Genomic DNA, 16,945 nt, shown 5'->3' on the forward strand with positions numbered 1-16,945 from the left:
CGGTGGGATGCTTCTGTGACGTCCCTGAGTGTCTGCCTCCTCCTGACACCATCCCTGAGCACGCTTACAATTAAGAGGCGCCTGCTTCCTCTACAGATGCCTCCCAATCCCTCTTACCGGCTCCCGGTGCCCTTAGCAGAGCTCAGAACGGGGAGAGTTGTCTTGGGTAGGGACGGGACGGTGTTCCCCTCCCAGTCCCTTGTGCGCCTGGAGAGACCTGACCCCTAGAATGAGGGACGCTGGTGGACACTAGCTGAGTCACCGGGCAGTGGACTCACGGGGCAGGTGGACGACTGTGGGTCTTTCCAGGGTGCAGGTGGCTGCAAAGATGCCACCCTGGCACACTGTCTAAAAGCCAGCGGTTCTGTTTTGAAAGGAAATGCTAACAAGTCACTTTCACAGGCAGATCGACTCGGAGACACGAGTTGGTAGCGGGGTGAGATGTTGTTTGTAGAGCCGTGGGAGAGGCTTCAACTTTGCTTGTGGTTAGCAAGCCCCAGTCCTATATGACGTACGAGTCTTACCTGCCCGTCTAAAGGAACGTGACAAACAGACTCAGGGTTCGTGCCGGCCCCTGCTGGAAATGCAAAGTCTCCCGCTCTTCTCTCTGCGGCTTCCTGGACACTTCACCGTGAAGCTGTGTCTCCGGTGTGTGGGCCCCCGGGTGTCTGCCCCCGAAAACTGCCTCTTTCCGGGACACGTCTCCTGCCACACGTCCTCTGTGGTGCCTCACACCCTGGGCTCTTCCTGCCCTTGACCAAACATCCTTTCTCTGTCCGCCAGCTGCTGGTTTTAATTTGTTTTCATTATGGAAAATACGAAGCCCCTGTAAAGGCAGGAGTGTAATAGAGTGACCCCGGTATGCTCGCTACCTCCCTTCAGGAAGGTGGGTTCCCAGAGGGTCTTGTCCCGTCCACACCCCTCGCCCGCCCACGCGGATGGAAGGAAATGCCCGCATCCTAAGGACCCGTTCCTGCACTCACCTGTAAAGGATCCACACCAGAAGATACGGGCTCTGTCTTTAGAAGCATAACTGCAATACTGTCCTCAGACATCAGGAAATAACGATCGTGTGCTAGCTTCACACATGTGCTCAGGACTCAACTGTCCCCATTGCTCCCGATTTCTTTTTAACGGTTTGGATCTGGATCCAGATAAGGGGCTACGTGGAAACCGGTTCATCTGTCTCTTTAAAGCCCATTGTTTCCTTCTTCATTTTCTCTCTCTTTCCTTAAAGTGCATGTATGTATGTGTGTGTGTGTGTGCATGTGTGTGTGCATGTGTGTGCGTGCATGTTGTTGAGGAACCAGCTCTGGAGGAGCGGCGTCCCTCGATCTGGTTCTGTCTCTGCCAGCTTCACGGCGTCGGTGCAGGTGCCCATCTGTCCCCCCTTGGGCTCCTGTGGTCCCTCTGCTCATGTGCTCATGCAACCCACTCCTCAGCCGTCCTCCCCCTTCCCTCCCAGAGCTTCCCCAGTGCAGCCGGTGCCTCAGGGGTGAAGGTGAGCGGGGGCTGCCCTGGCCAAGTTCTAGACTCCGGGATACGCGGTCCTGACACAGATGTGTGGCGGGTGGTGAGGAGGACCAGGACCTCAAGAAGTTGTGTCTCAGTGCACAGACCCACACCTGTGCTACAGCAGAGGTGAGCCCAGGGCGGGGACAGTGCCCTCTGGAGGACGCAGCTCAGCACTTCCTTCCTGCCCCGCCATCATCTGCTCCGTCACTGTGGGTCACTCTGGTGAATATGGCGGTGACCTCACAGGCGGTGCCCCTGTCTCCCCAGGCTGTCTGTCCTGGTGTCCCAGGATGTCACGGACCCACGTCCAGCCCTCACACAGGTCTCCCCCTGCCGACTGTACTACCTTTCCTGTGGACATGTGAATCTGCGGACCCTTGTGAACCCAGGTTTCTTTCCCAGCCACAGCCGGGGAAGAGGAGGAATGTGTCTGCAGACCCTACAAAATAAAACTTAGGAGACAAGAAGGGAGGAATAAGCGCTTATAAGTTCTGCTCACATTCGTTCCCCCTAAAACTAGGCAGATGTGGAGCTAAGAGAGGGAGCTGTGTTTTCCTCCACCTTCGGTCCGTATGGACGCCGAGTTCATGCCAGAGGAAGGCTCTTTGTGTTTCTAAGTCGGTCGAAGCAGACAATAGACAGGATTGAAAGAAAATGAGGATGCATTTTATGCTCTGAAACAGATGTTTTCATCTTTTCTACCTCTTCAGACAAAGCACCTAAGGTCAAACTTTTAATGAATGTCACGCTGACTGGGGGCTGACAGCAGCCCTGAGCTCAGGGAGTTCTCCATGCGCGAGGGGGGAGGTGCCTGCGGGAGGGCAGTCACGGCAGGCGCACCTGCCTTCCCCGGCAGGCATGTGGGCCTGGCCTGCCCGTGGCTCCGTGGCCCCTGACCCATGGCTGCAGCGTCCCCACTGCCCCTCCCCTCCCAGGCTCCCCCTCCCGCCCCCTGTCTCCACTCTTGGGTGTCTTCACCCGGCCTGTGGGTCCCTCCTGGTGAATCGGTGGCCTTGGAGATCTGGTGGCCACGGTGTCTGGCGTCTACACAGGAAGCACTTCATATTGACGTGTTGGGAAGCAATCAGAGAAAAGTAGCAGCAGAAAGAAGTACAGTCGTCTGCACACGGCTGGGGAGCACCTCAGACTCCCTTCCCCAGGCTCTGGGGGTCTGGCCTCCAAGCAAAAGTTCAGCGAGAAGATCAAGCATGCACACGAAAGTGCTTCTTAAAAATGCTACGTTTCCCATGGGGCGCCTGGGTGGCTCAGTCTGTTGAGCGTCTGACTTTGGCTCAGGTCGTGATCTCGCGGTTCATGGATACGGGCTCTGTGCTGACAGCTCGGAGCCTGGAGCCTGCTTCAGATTCTGCGTCTCCCTCTCTCTCTGCCCCTTCCCTGCTCACACTGTCTCTTTCTGTCTCTTAAAAATAAATAAACATTAAAAAAAATTGTTTTTAATTTCCCAATTGAATTTGTTTCCGGGTCCTGTTACGTGGTCTAGAGAAACCACCCATCTTTTTCCAAAGAGAGCCTGTTTATTGTTTCTTCATCAAGCATCTGAAAGGAGTCTCAGTACCAGCCATCGGCTTCCAACCGATCGGACGCGAAGGGTCTGTTGTAACTCAGGGCCGGGGGCCGTGCACGCTCCTTCAGGACTTGCTTGCCCCGGACCCCCTTCCCCAGCGGCTGCCGACCGTGTGTGCGTCTCCTTCCTGCCTGACTCCCACACCCTGTGCCGGTCTGCCCCTCGGTCTGTGCTCATCTGCTCGGCTGTCTGTGACCTGGGTGCCCAACAGGCTGCAGGCTTAGGGTCGGCAGACCGCCCTCCCCCTGCGTCCAGGCCCTGATGCTGCACAGAGACCTCGCGCCTGGGCAAGAGGTGCACCTGTCCCGTGACGTCGCTGAGGACACTTGGAAACCATGAAAAGAAGCTGCCCGGTGTCCCCTGAGCAAGAGGAGGTTGATCCCAGCACTGGAGGGTGGGCGAGCCCCTGACTCCATGTTCTCACTGGACTCCTGCCTCCTCATGAAAGCGGCTATTCCCACAGGCTTCATGGAAGGCCCTTCGGTTCTAGTAGGAGCACAGCTGGTGTGGCCGGCGGGAGGAGCCCGCGCTCAGCTACTCTGCCCTCAGTGTGTGCAAACCAAGGTGCCGGAGGCAGGTTCCAGTCTGGGAACCTGGCCAGGGACCTGCTCAAGACCTTAGGTCATGGTCACCCCAAGGCAGCAGTCTCATTGCCAAGGCCGGAATGAAATACCAGGCCGGGAGGCATGTCTGAAGCCACTTTGGACACGAACGCACGGTCTTGAAAGGGCCAGAGAGGTCATGCCTTTCAGTTGTGGATCTACCTGCGGCCCCCCCATCAGTGGGCTCACTTAGAGTGGCTCCTGGGTGTTGTCCACTCACGGGCAGCACATGATCTGCCTGGGACCGTCCACAGGAGCTTCAGGGACTGTAGGGCCGCTGGGGTCACGTGACTGCCCCTACAATCGGTCCCCCCCCAAGGCTGTCCCCAGCGACCCGTCACCACAGGAAATGGCTTGGCGTTGCAGCCACACAGAAATTTCAGTTGTTCGGGCCACTTTTGCAACTGCTGAGCTGCTGTGTCCCTGGTGACGTGCGCCCTGTGCTCGTATCTGTTGCCCCCTCGTCCTGGTGGAAATGGCTGGTCCTTCTCCCAGCCCCTCCCCATCCCCTGCCTCTTACAGGGTTTCCATGTGCTTCCTGGCCCACTCCCCCAAGAGGTCACATCTTCTCACGCATGTGGCAGTTTCTAGGCAGCCTGTCACTCCTGTCCCGTGCAGTGTCCCCATGACCAGGCTGGCGAGTCTGGGAGCAACAGCATCCCCTAAGAAGGGTTCACCTGGAGGGCTTCTTCACGGGGCTGTGGGGGTGCTGCCTGCCGCATGACAGGAGACCCCACCCCGGGCAGGTCTGGGGAGAAGGAACCTGGAGGCGGGACCCCGAGGAGGCAGAGTCCTGAGGACCACAGAGCCCAAGCCGGAGAGAGCCAAGCAGCACCATTCCAGCCACCCTCGGGGCAGGAATAATGAGTAACAGGCCCACAGAACGGCCACCAGCACTGGGTCCCACGGCAGGACATCAGCCTTCGTACCTGGATTGTCCCGTCCCACAGTGACAGCTTTCAGGGAATGTCTGTTGAGATGAATTCTTCGTGGGAGGAAGTTGGGGTTTCAAGTGTTTGCCGGCCCTGAGGCTGATTTTGTGTTGGTCAGAGTTCGCGGTTAGATTCGACAGTAAAGCACGAGCCCCTTGAAGATCGTGGGTCGTTAGCCTACGCTGCGGCCTGAGCGAACATTCTGTTTCATCCAGGTTTACACCTAGGAGTGACGTCACCCACATGACACGTGGCCACTGTGGCGTTTCCAGCAGGAAGTCAAAGAGCAGTCATGCCTGAGTGGGAGGGCCCGGGGGTCTCAGGCTCCTTGGGTTCAGAGGCGAGACTGTTCGTGCGGCGCCATCGGGCACCTCCGTGCGGTGAGGTCCCTCTCTGTTCTGCTTCCCTACCCGCGGGCACGGGCCTCCCCCGGCCCGGCTCGCGTGTTTCCCGGGAGAGGGCGTCCGGATGGGTGGCCTGCAGGCGGCAGCAGGGAATTCACTGAGTGAGCAAGGGGGTGCTGAGCCCAGCCCTCGGGGCAGCATGATTACAGGCGGGCCGGAGTCTGGCCAGTGGCCCAGGACTCCCGGCCGTGTCTGGCTTCTGTCCGTCGTCTGTCCTGGTCTCGGCAAAGGAAATGGAAACCGCGGTGGCCTGAAGAAAATGAACTCAGCAACTGAACGGTGGCGCACAGGGTAAATGAACATACAGGAGTGAGCCAATGAAAAGGCAGTCCCCAGCCACGCTAAGGAGACCTGGGTCCCGGGGCTAATCCGGGCTGCCTCGCCCCTGCCTCGCCTGGCAGGATGCACGTGGCCCAGCGCAGGCGGCACCGTGGCCTCCAGATTTTCTCCGCAGCTGACGGTGGGCCGATGCCAGGCTGGACAGCTGTCTCTCTTGTGGGGGTGGCCCGTGCACCTGGACGTTGAGCAGCATCCCTGGCCTCTGCCCACTAGCCGCCAGCAGTGCCGCCATTTTGGAGACAGAAACCTGTCTCCAGATGTTGCCAAATGTCCCAGAGGGACCTCCAGCTGAGAAGCATCCGTGTGACCAGATGGCACGAGGCAGAGGGACCTGGGATGCTCAGCTGCCCGCTCTCTCCCCTGGGCTGGTGACCAAGCCGGGGGTCCGCATGCACCACTCCCTGCGCCCTGTGTCCCCGCCCCCATCGTGATGACCTCCCCACCTTCTCTGCACTCTCCTTGCACTGATGACGCATCCGTGTAATCGTTCAAACAACTTTCCTGTCCGTAACGATGGCTCATGAACTCAGCAAAACAAGTGTCCCATTTATAACAGCGTTCGATGCTATTTTTCTTCCTTGATTTCAACACTTGAAAGAGAACATTGTTCAGAGCCTGGGCCCTTTCACCCGTGTCTTACTGCTTAGAAGGAAAGGAGGATGTATTTTAATACGCGGAGCTGAAGTATCCTTGCAGCGAAAACAGGAGGCTCCTAAGGTCAACCACAGGAAAACACCTACTTAGAAATGATAAACCTTGCTCCTCGTCATATGCGGGTGGATGATGGTCACTAGACGCAGCAAACACTGTACTTCGGATTTGCAGAGGCTGGTGGCTGTTGTCAGGAGACAGCCATCTGTGCATTCACTCGCTGGAAACCACAGAGGTGTGTGATGTTTGTGGCCGGACATTTGGCCACTCTTGTGCACCTGGTGCAGGTGTTTGATGCTATAACATACCGGAAAGATTTTTGTATATATTTTTTGAGAGGGAGAGGGAGAACGTAAGCGGGGGAGAGGCAGAGAGAGGGAGACACAGAATCCGAAGTAGGCTCTAGGCTCTGAGCTGTCAGCAGTGACCCCGACATGGGGCTTGAACTCACAAACGGCAAGATCATGACCTGAGCTGAAGTTGGACACTTAACGACTGAGCCACCCAGGGGCCGTGAGGACCGATTTTTTTCTTAAATTAAAAATAAGTTTATTTTCTGTTGTAACTGCAGTATATGTTCCAAGTGGTGAATCTGGAAAACACCAGAACGAAGAGAACTGAGGACCCCATAATCACTCTCCCAGGGATGACCCCCACTCCACATTCTGCCAGCTGTGTCTCCATGCATAATGCAGGCGTGTCTATTTTTAAAGTATAAAAAAATTGAGTGCAGACTGTACCTTAAAACCTGCTTTCTTTCTCCCCCGTGAACCTCTTTCCATGGCCGAATACGTGTTCCTCTGCAGTTATTTTGGGGGCTGAAGTAGGCATTGTGTGATTGTGGTAAGTACCAAAGCTGCTTCCTATGGGATGCTTCCGTGTTTCCTCCTTTACCGTAGTGGCTAATTCACCAACCCCTGGCACCTAATCTGACAGTCTGCGGACACCTCCACAGGAGCCACTTGCCGGGCCAGAGAGCATGAACAGGCCGAGATCTTCGGCTGTCTTGGTCTGTGGACATGGTCTCATGCCCGTCTGCACCGTGTGGGGACCTGCACACAGGAGCTTAGTGACGCTCCCTGGAAAGGCTGTTGAGGCCACCCGGCCAACTGCTGTTCTGCAGCCACAGGGACCGGCCCGTGTGAGTCCCCCAGCCACAGAGCGCCGTGCGGTCAGAGCTGAGTGAGGACCTGACGACCTGGAAGTTTCTGCTGGAGCCGCCCCTCATCACAGCGTCTGGGTCTGCTCCTCTGCGTGCTCCTGCCGTGGTTCCACAAGCTTCCCGTGTACCTGAGCGAGTTCGGGAACGTGCTGTTTTAGAAAAACAAACGTGCAGACGGGAGCCACGTATGCCATCGCCCCCGGGGCTGTCCAGATGCCCGCGCCTGCAGAGTTTACAGGGACCGTGGGGGAGCTGTGGTCCTGGCCGCTGTCCTGGGCTATCTGTGCCAGACGTCATGTGCCAGAGCGATGCCACGGTCAGGTGTTGGAAGGAACTGAATAAGGCGCTTTCCCCCGAACGCGCTGCTGTTCCGAGCTGGTGCGCGGGAGCCGGCAGGGTGCTGGACCAAGCGGGGTGAACGGTGAGGGGCACCTGACCCTGGCGGCACAGAGCAGATGCGCCCGTGGTGCTGGGCACTCAGTGCTGGGACTTCGCTGCTTGCGGAGGAGGTGCCGGGGTCCCAGGTGTGGCAGGCGGGTCCCAAGGTGCCCGCCTGCTCTCCCATCTCAGGGCCGGGCCCAGAGCCTGGAGCTGGCGGTGCATGTGGGGCCTGTCGGGTCTGCGAGTGAGCGCCGGGATCCCACACGCCGACGCCCCTCGACCCCCAGCCTCACCGGCTCCTATACCCGCACCCGGGGCGAACCCCAGGAACGTCGCCCTGTCCCACCCTCTAGTCTTCCTTGTCCTCCATATCCCGGAGACCTCTGTGCCCCCCAGCCTGCTCAACACGGTTTCGATTTCCTTTTGTGCCAAAAGGAAGTAAATCTGAAATGTAAGCAGTGTTGTTTTCTGGGTGCTGAGATTCCAAGTGGTTTCCTCTCCTCCGCCGTTCCTCATGTGCCCTCACTTTTTCCGTGTCTGTGTATCAGCCTTTTAATGGGGAAAGGCAACAATTGTCCATTAATGTCCTTAGGGCTCAGCTCCAGGAAGCACGTGTCTTCACGCGCCCCGCTCTCAGTGACAAGCGGCCATATGAGGCGTGTCTTCCAGAATTCACAGAGCATCTGTCCCCCGCGAAGAGCCCCTGACGCATGCGTGTGTCTGTTCTCCCCTAGGTGCCTCAGGACGAGTGGGGGGGGTGCCCCACGGGCGGCAAGGACGAGGAGATCCCCTGCCGGAGAATGAGGAGCGGGAGCTACATCAAAGCCATGGGCGACGAGGAGAGTGCGGAGTCCGACTCCAGCCCCAAGACTTCGCCCACGGCGGCCATGCGGCCAGAGCCCCTGCTCAAGCCCATCGGACCAAGGCCACTGGCAGATCTCCAAACGTAAGCCCTCCTCCCCCGCTTCCCTGTCCGGCCGTAGGCCCGTCGTGGCCGCCTTCACATTTCTGAGTTGCGAATATTAGATGGATGGCCACCGGTTTCAAGACCTTCAAAAAATGTTTTGTTTAGTTCTTTTAAAAGCCGTACGTTTGGTCATTTACTTGGGTGATTTCTATGTCAGTTAATCATAAAGCCACCGACATAGCCAGTGTGATCCATCCTGTGTTCTCAGGCGATGGCGGGTTGGTTTTCCAGGAGCGTATTTGTGTGCACACGTGCGTGTCTGTGTGTGAAAATCACGATAGGGGCTGTGCTGTCGGCTGAAACTTTGTAAGTGCGTTTGTAGGCAACCTTTCTGTTTGTGGGGGAGGGGACAGAACCTGTATGACTTTCACAAGTACAATAATAGCATATGCTTTATGATACTGTCCAAACATAGATGGCTGATAAATTTAACTGATTTTCAAAATATAAGCAGGGGAAACTATGTGGGAATGAGGTATTCATATGAACTGTGCAAAACATGGCCCTTACCACTCGCCTTGCTCTGTCTGTCCAGTCCCAGCAGCTAAGTTTGGATGCACATTTGACCCTTGGGCAACACGGGCTTCTGGATTCGCTGACCCCTTGGCAGTCGAAAGTCTGCGTACGACTTTTGACTCCCCCAAAAGCTTAACTACTAATAGCCTACTGTTGGCTGGAAGCTTCACCAATAACATAAGTAGTCAATTAACACATCATTTATATGATGTATGTACAATATACCGTGTTCCTATAATAAAATAAGCTAGAGGAAAATGTTATTAAGAAAATCCTAAGCGGGGCACCTGGGTGGCTCAGTAGGTTGAGCGTCCGACTTTAGCTCAGGTCATGATCTCACAGTTGGTGGGTTCGAGCCCCACATCGGGCTCTATGCTGACAGCTCGGAGCCTGGAGCCTGCTTCGGATTCTGTGTCTCCCTCTCTCTCTGCCTCACCCCCGCTTGCATTCTGTCTCTTTCTCAAAAATAAGTAAATGTTAAAAAAATTAACGAATTTAAAAAAAGAAAACCCTAAGCAAGAGAAAATACATTTACTGTGCTGCACTGTATCTATTGGAAAAAATCCACGCAGAAGGGGACCCACGCAGTTCAGACCCGTGCTACTCAAGGCTCAGCTGTCTGGCTCCTCCCCCTGCAAGCTGTAGGTTTCGCACGTGAAGGTTCGGCACCCGGGGACCCGCTTCTTTGTGTCTTGCTGGTGTCGCAGAGTCGTTCACCATAACCCGTGAGCATGGGGACGAAGCCCCAGACTGAGGTGTGATCTCTGTGTCGTCCCTGCCCGTGCCTGGTGCACGCGGTGACCAGCAAAACAGCGTTGTGACTCCTCCCAGCCCCTGCAGCTCGTCACTAACGTTAGCGTGCATTGCAGCCACATCTCACACTTCACCAGCGCAAACCACGTCTTTGCGACCTGGTTCGGTTTAAGTCAGTGACCGTGTTGGGAATGCCGGACGGGAAGTGGGGTGGAGGCAGACACCGCGGCCTGTCTCACTCCACGCGGGTCTCCGCTCTGCCTCACACAGAGAAGACTGTCGGGTTTGTCGGGGACAAGCTTGGGGCGAGCACTGATGTGCTGGGGGGACGCCGGGGAAGGGAGGCGTGCATAAGCAAAGACACAGTCGGGCAGCGCCATTACTGGAAAGCTGTCCTCGGGACTTAAGACGCCGTGGAGCCAGGCGCAAACCTGGCCGGCCACCACAGCAGGGCAGGGAGCCGACCAGCTGTTTCCCTGGGCTGCTTCGGGTCACGTTTGACGATCGTGAAGCATCAGGACTCACACAGGCAACCGCTGTGCAGAGCAGGTCTGGGGGCTCGAGCTGGGGACAGTCACACGCGGTCTGGGGGCTCTGAACCACTGGGCACGTGGCCACTGGCGTGGGCTGGCATTTGGAAAGTTTGTGATTCATACCACGATTGCATACGTTTAAAGCAAACCACAGGAAAGAAAAAGAAAGGCAGGCTGTGATTTAATGGTGGGCGGGGATCAGGTCGTGTTCAGAATTACGAACTTTATTTTCGTGTTAATGACTTTCCTCCCCTTTGCCGTGCAGGCCCCCAGGGACTAGCCCTCCCCCGACCTTCTGCGTGTCCACCCTGGATTTGTCCTCGGGACCTGAGACCACCTCATTCTCCCGCGGGTGGAGACCGCCCGGGGTCTGGTACTGGGTGCCCACCAGACAGCGTTAGGAGTTTACATTTGTAAAACCCACACCATGACCCAAAACAGTCAAAATTCCCTCCAAAACCCAAGAGCCACGAAGGGGCCGAGGCCGCCTGACGTCACAATCCAGGTGTGGACCGTCCACAGGTGGAAGTCAGGCTGGGCGTTCGCGCACGGCTGGTTCCTGGGTGCCTGAGCCACGTCCGCCCCGGTAGAAGTTGGGGGAACGAGTCATCAGTGGTGCCTAGCCGCTGACCCTCTTCCAGACTTAGCCCGACCTCCGCCCTCGGCCCCCACGGCGCCACCCACACTGCCCCAGAGATAGCCTGGCGGTTGGGCTGCACTTCCCCACACTCCGTCCCCCCATCCAGGCTTCCAGCAAGCGCTGGGGCACCGAGCTGAGTTTCGTGCGGATGATTCTCTCCCCTCATCTGGCACGGCCCTGGAGCAAACAAGACAAGGAGGGCAGTGTGGCGAGGTGACCCCAGGGTGCCGTGCCCGATAGGAGCCCTCTGTGGATTTGCCACGTCGTGGAGGCCCCGTGAGTCCGTCTTCTGTAGAAGTTCTGTTACTGGGACGCACATCCATTAAGTGATTGCTCTTACTGCCTAGCAGCGTCTTCGCCCATGTTGCATTTGTTTAGAATTTTACAGATTTTGGCGTGATTTCATTTCTTGCCATCTTAAGCGGCGTCACAAAAGCTCAACTATTTACTCAGAACCCCCGACTCAGAGGTGACGAATGTCACAGAAGCGCCCCCACAGGCTTAAAATGAAAGTAGTGGCTTTAACCCCACACCCAGAGTGAGGGCGTTTGCCTGTGGATGGCAGGATCGCGCGCCCAGAGACCAGCGGGTGTCACGGGAAAGTGGACAAAGGAACACGTGGACTCCTAAGAGCAGCGGTGGCCGGGGACCCCCAGATGAGCGGACCCGCGTCCTGGAGAACGTTAACCTGCCCCTCACCTCACCCCTGTGCCCTCTGCCTGTGGTTCCTGGGGACCTGCCCTGAGCACTGGGGACGCCCCCGGTCCCACGAGGATCGTTTGCATCAACTTAATCTGATATGCGGTCCCTTCCCACAAATAGCGCGTCCCTATTCTGGTCTATTCTACACCCAGACTGTGAAGCAACATTGATAGTTCTTACGTTGGATTTAAGTTGTTTCTTTTTTCTTTTCTGGTTAGTTGAATTGAGAAGTCAAAGCTCTTATAATTTTGAACATCTCTGAGTCCTCTCTCAGGAGGCTAGCATTTTAAATTTATGGAGAAAGGACTTATTTCAAGAACTACTTTATACATAAAGATAAGCACAGGTGGATATGAGGTATAAGCATAAGAATCTTATCAGTGTATGTGGGTGTGTATCGTGTGTGTGCACACTTACACACGTATGCATGTATGTGTGTGTGTGAATGTTTTATGACTTTCAGATGGAGAAGACATATCCAAACATTATTCCACAGTGAGAAACCACAAGAAAATGACAGATTTGAATTCATAGTATTAACAACTGACTCATAGTCAAAGTGAACAAACCTACCAACAAATTAAAAGTATCATCATGAAGGTAAAACAATAATTAAAGTTATTAATTTTAATTAATGTTTTACTATTAACTGGGAAAATGTTTTGCCATTTAAGTGTCACACTTGTGTTCTTAATACATGGAGACGCCTTACAAATTAATGAGAAAAAATAAACACCATGATGTAAATATGGGTAAAGCCAGGAAAAGATTATTCACATACCTTAGAAATCACTAAAACTTTCCAGAGGGTATTTTAGCATACCATTTGAAACTAGAAATCTAGGGGCGCCTGGGTGGCGCAGTCGGCTAAGCGTCCGACTTCAGCCAGGTCACGATCTCGCGGTCCGTGAGTTCGAGCCCCGCGTCAGGCTCTGGGCTGATGGCTCAGAGCCTGGAGCCTGTTTCCGATTCTGTGTCTCCCTCTCTCTCTGCCCCTCCCCCGTTCATGCTCTGTCTCTCTCTGTCCCAAAAATAAATAAACGTTGAAAAAAAAATTTTTTTTTAAAAAGAAACTAGAAATCTAAAGACACATTCTAAAGAAATTTCTGAAAAGCACACAAAGATGTACAAAAATACAGTGATGTTCACTGTTTCATCGTAGGTCGTTGTAAGAAACTATAAATCACCTAAACACCCATCAGTAGGGATTGGGTCCCACTTTGGAGAACTTGTCCCCTGACTCACCCGCTCCTGTAAGGAGTGATGTGTGCTGTTAGGGCATAAAAGTTTAACCCACAGTCCACTGCTATCGGACTGACTAATAGATATACCAACACTAGAATGCCGTTTATAGAATATACTAGAACATTATGCAGCCGTAAACATGAGTCAGACTTGCACGTACTGATGTGGCAAGATACAGGTTGTATAAATTTTAGAAAGCAAAGTGTAGCACGTTATAAAACACGCACTTCCTGTATAATAAAGATGGAGAAATAAGAATGAAATTCCTATAGGTTTATATTACATAAGGAAACAATGAAAGAATGCATAAGAAATTAATGAAAACAGTTTATGTCTAAGGAAGGAGGGAAGGAAGTAGACGCCATGGGGGCAGGAGAACAGCCTGGTGTCCATCTTTCCTGCTTGGTGTTAATGCCATCACTCATGCAAGTGTGCGCTCTACCCAACAGTGTATGAGATGCATCTTAAATAAAAGGAGAAGGTGAACTGAACTGTCTCATCCGTATGGCAGGACACTAGGTAGCCAGCCAGTCTGTAGAGCGAGGTGTCTCTACAAATTCGCATAGAAGGATGTCCATTTAGTCCTTCATTGGGAAGAGCAGCGTGGGGAGGTAGCAGGCGAACGAAGTCCCAGTCCTGCCTCGGATGTGGGCACGAGGGAGAGTCCATCCGTGCCACGCTGACATCGAGAGGAAAGCCGGGAGCCCTGCAAGACCACCATCCGCAGAGCTGGGGAGGTTCAGACCCCTCCAGCAGGGACTGGATTGGCAAGCTGTGTCTCGTGAGGCGGTGTCAGCCTGAGTGTCAGCAGCTGCTCACAGCTGCTAGTGTGGATCCGTGGGAACCCCCGGCCCACGGGGAGTGCACAGCCCCCTGCTCTTCTCAGCAGCCCTCCGCTGCTGGGAACAGGGCTGGAAATGGGAGAGCCCCTCACCCCACCCGCTGGAGCAGCTGTGCGGTTCCCCACCTTCAGGGAACATGTAGAACCCTGGGGTCCCTGGCTGCACCGCAGCTTCCTGTGGCACAAGGCCGTAAGCTGCCAGAGGGGGTGTGGGTAAACACGCAGGGGAAAGATAGCGGAAAAACCCTCCACCCACAGTCCTGGCTCACATCCTCATCCAAGAGCAGAATAGCTGTCCTTCCACCGGGAGGGCCAGGAAAGGCTCCCCAAACAAGACCGGGGCAGGGTGCAGCTGCTGCAGGGGTGGCGGGGGCCCTGGAGAGCACTCCCCCTCCCTGCATTAGACACGCAGGGCTCCTAGTGGCCGCCTGTTCCACACAGGGAACATCCCCCTGCCATCATCACAGGATAGCAAACAGTGGGAGGGAGGACAGCTGGACAGAAGCCCTGTCAGTGGCCCGGGCACGTGGCGGTGGGACATCCAGCCCTCACCCTGAGACAAAGGCAGTGGTGGCCGGATCTCACCTGGCAGAACACGAGGTATGTCCGCTCCCAAACATGAACCCGACTTACCTCTGTTTCTGCCATTGTGCACACGGTGGCCAGCATCCCCCAGAATTTAGACATAGTACAACAAAACCCACTCTCAAGACGCAGAGCCACCCAGAGAATTTAGAGACCGTGAAGCTATCAGAACCTCAAAATGCTTGATTAACATAACAAAAGATCCAGGGGAAGAGCGTGAGGGATGAAAAGTGCTAGGAAGAGGCAGACAAATACTGCAAATAAAAATCGTGTCAGAAAGAAGGCGTCTTGCCGATGAACTCGTCAGTGGACATAACGTAACTGAGTAACCAATCCGGGAGTTTGAAGATAGGTCCCCAGAATTTACCGAACAGAAGCTCAGAGGGGAAAAGAGCGGGTGAAAAAGCAGAAGAGAACATTCCGGAGCCTGTGGGAAAATACCTGACACTCTCGCACACGCAGGATCGGAACCCCGGGAGCAACCGAGGAAGGCGAGCACGTCCCAAGAGTGCCCACAAATAGTGACACAAATCCCAGATTGGAGAATCTCAGAAAATCTCGACAAAGAGAAATACAAGAAACCAAACTCCACACATATAGACAGACATCGTACTCAAACTAGCAGAAACCAAGGAGACAGAGAGTAGCTTGAGGAAAGCTGCAGAAAAATAAAAGCCGCTACATACAGAGGAAAAAAACTTGAGGCAGACTTTTCACCATAAGTTACTGGAGCCGGGAAACAAGGAAGTGACATCTTTAAAGCACAGGGGAAAAAAAACAAAACAAAACAAACAAATAAAAAAACCGCCAGCCAGAATTCTAGACTGAGAAACGTCTTTCATGGGGCACCCAGCTGGTTCAGTCAGCCAAGCGTCTGACTCTTGATTTCGGCTCGGGTCACGATCTCACGGTTTCGGGAGTTCAAGCCTCACATTGGGCTCTGTCCTGATGGCGCAGAGCCTGCTTGGGATTCTCTCTCTCCCTCTCTCTCTCTCTCTGCCCCTCCCTACTCATGCTCTCTCTTTCTCTCTCAAAATAAGAAGAAAAAGAAAAGAAAAATGGCTTTCATGAGTGGAAGAGAAATAAGGGCTATGTTATAAAAACCAAAGCTGGAAAATCGTTGCCAACAGACAAGTAGCACAAGAAATATTGAGGGAAGGTCGTTGAGCGGGCGTATGAAGTCATATGACAGTGGCAGACACTTGCAACCCTTCAGAGAAGGGAAGAGCTCCGTGTCTCCGTCGTGACCCCACGATCTGCCAAAACGCACAGAGCCGCACACAAAACGGAGGCACCCGCAGATCCGGCGACTGAACCAGAAGTGGGAGAACCAACACTGAGTCTGCGCAAGCAGTTCCTCGGGGGTGACAGACGGACTTTCTTCTGGGGCGGGAAGAGGACGAGTGGACGTCAGCCTCACTGCCTTTTTCTGAGGTGTTCGTGTCCAGGCAACTCGAGATGTGAGATGAGCCCAGCCCCTGCTCACTCCCCCTTGGCTGATGGTGGGGTGAGGAGACCTGGGGGAGGGGCGGAAGAGAACCTGCCTGCCGGGTGGCCTGCCTCAGAAGATGGGCTCGGGTGTCCTTTGCGGCTCATCAGCCTGGGAAAAGCTACCTTTTCCCAAACATACAGTAACCTGGTCATGTGGGTCAGCTGGCTGATTGCTCTGTGAGTCTCCCAGAATCCACTGGCCCGTGACAAACGGTGATACCACTGGGCTACCGGGGAGGGGTCGGGTCCCCTTCTGAGACACAGTGGAGCCCACCCGAGAAACCTTTGAAAGAAGTCACGAGGGGCGCCTGGGTGGGTGGCTCAGTCGGTTAAGCGTCCGACTTCGGCTCAGGTCATGATCTCGTGGTTCGTGGGTTCGAGCCCCACGTCGGGCTCTGTGCTGACGGCTCAGAGCCTGGAGCCTGTTTCAGATTCTGTGTCTCTCTCTCTCTCTCTCTGACCCTCCCCCGTTCATGCTCTGTCTCTCTCTGTCTCAAAAATAAATAAAACGTTAAAAAAAATTGAAAAGAAAAAAAAAGAAGTCACGGGGTGTTCGGAATATTCAGAACCCATCTAGAGAGAGTGACTGGGGGGTCTCTCAAAGCGCTTCCCTCATTCCCACCAGCACTGTGAGTGTTGGCATTTTCTGTTTCCTGATCCTGGGACCCCGTTTTGGATTTGGGCTCAAAATCTCCTTCAGACCGCTCAGCTCCTGGCACGTCTCAAACAGCAGCCCGGAAGCCCGCTTCCCATTCCCCATGCCGTCCTCCCCCTCCGCTTTCTAGCTCGGATGCTGCATGCCCCCGGTTAATGTAGCCGAGTCCCATGGCAGATGCTTCATGGTCCGGCCCCGGGACAGCCTGTGAGGCCTCACTTCCCACTGGGCCCGAACTCCCAGGTCTACATTCCGGCCCTCCGGAACCACTCAGAGTTCCCGAATGCACCACGGGCCCCAGCAGTCCTGGGCTCTTGCTCATGCTTCAGTGCCCAGCTCAGGATCACCTCCTCTGGGGAGTCTCCCCGGGTTAGGTGCCCCTGCAGGGTGCTCCCTTGGTGCCCCGTGCTTACCACTACCACACGCTTGCTTGCTGCCCCCGTCAC

At 54.9% G+C, this 16,945-nt stretch overlaps 1 protein-coding gene across 9 annotated transcripts in view; it reads left to right on the top strand.

Annotated features, from left to right (window-relative positions):
- DLGAP2 (DLG associated protein 2) overlaps positions 1-16,945 on the top strand; it is a 786,545-nt gene that overhangs the window by 669,474 nt on the left and 100,126 nt on the right. For all 9 annotated transcript variants that reach the window (XM_053900747.1, XM_053900746.1, XM_053900745.1 and 6 more), the window contains one exon: positions 8,306-8,517. In XM_053900747.1, coding sequence (XP_053756722.1) covers positions 8,306-8,517 — 212 coding nt within the window. The remainder of the gene's footprint in view (positions 1-8,305; positions 8,518-16,945) is intronic.

This window comes from Panthera pardus, unplaced genomic scaffold (assembly GCF_024362965.1).
Source record: "Panthera pardus isolate Hobbes unplaced genomic scaffold, ASM2436296v1 HiC_scaffold_13, whole genome shotgun sequence".
NCBI classification, from domain to species: domain Eukaryota; kingdom Metazoa; phylum Chordata; class Mammalia; order Carnivora; family Felidae; genus Panthera; species Panthera pardus.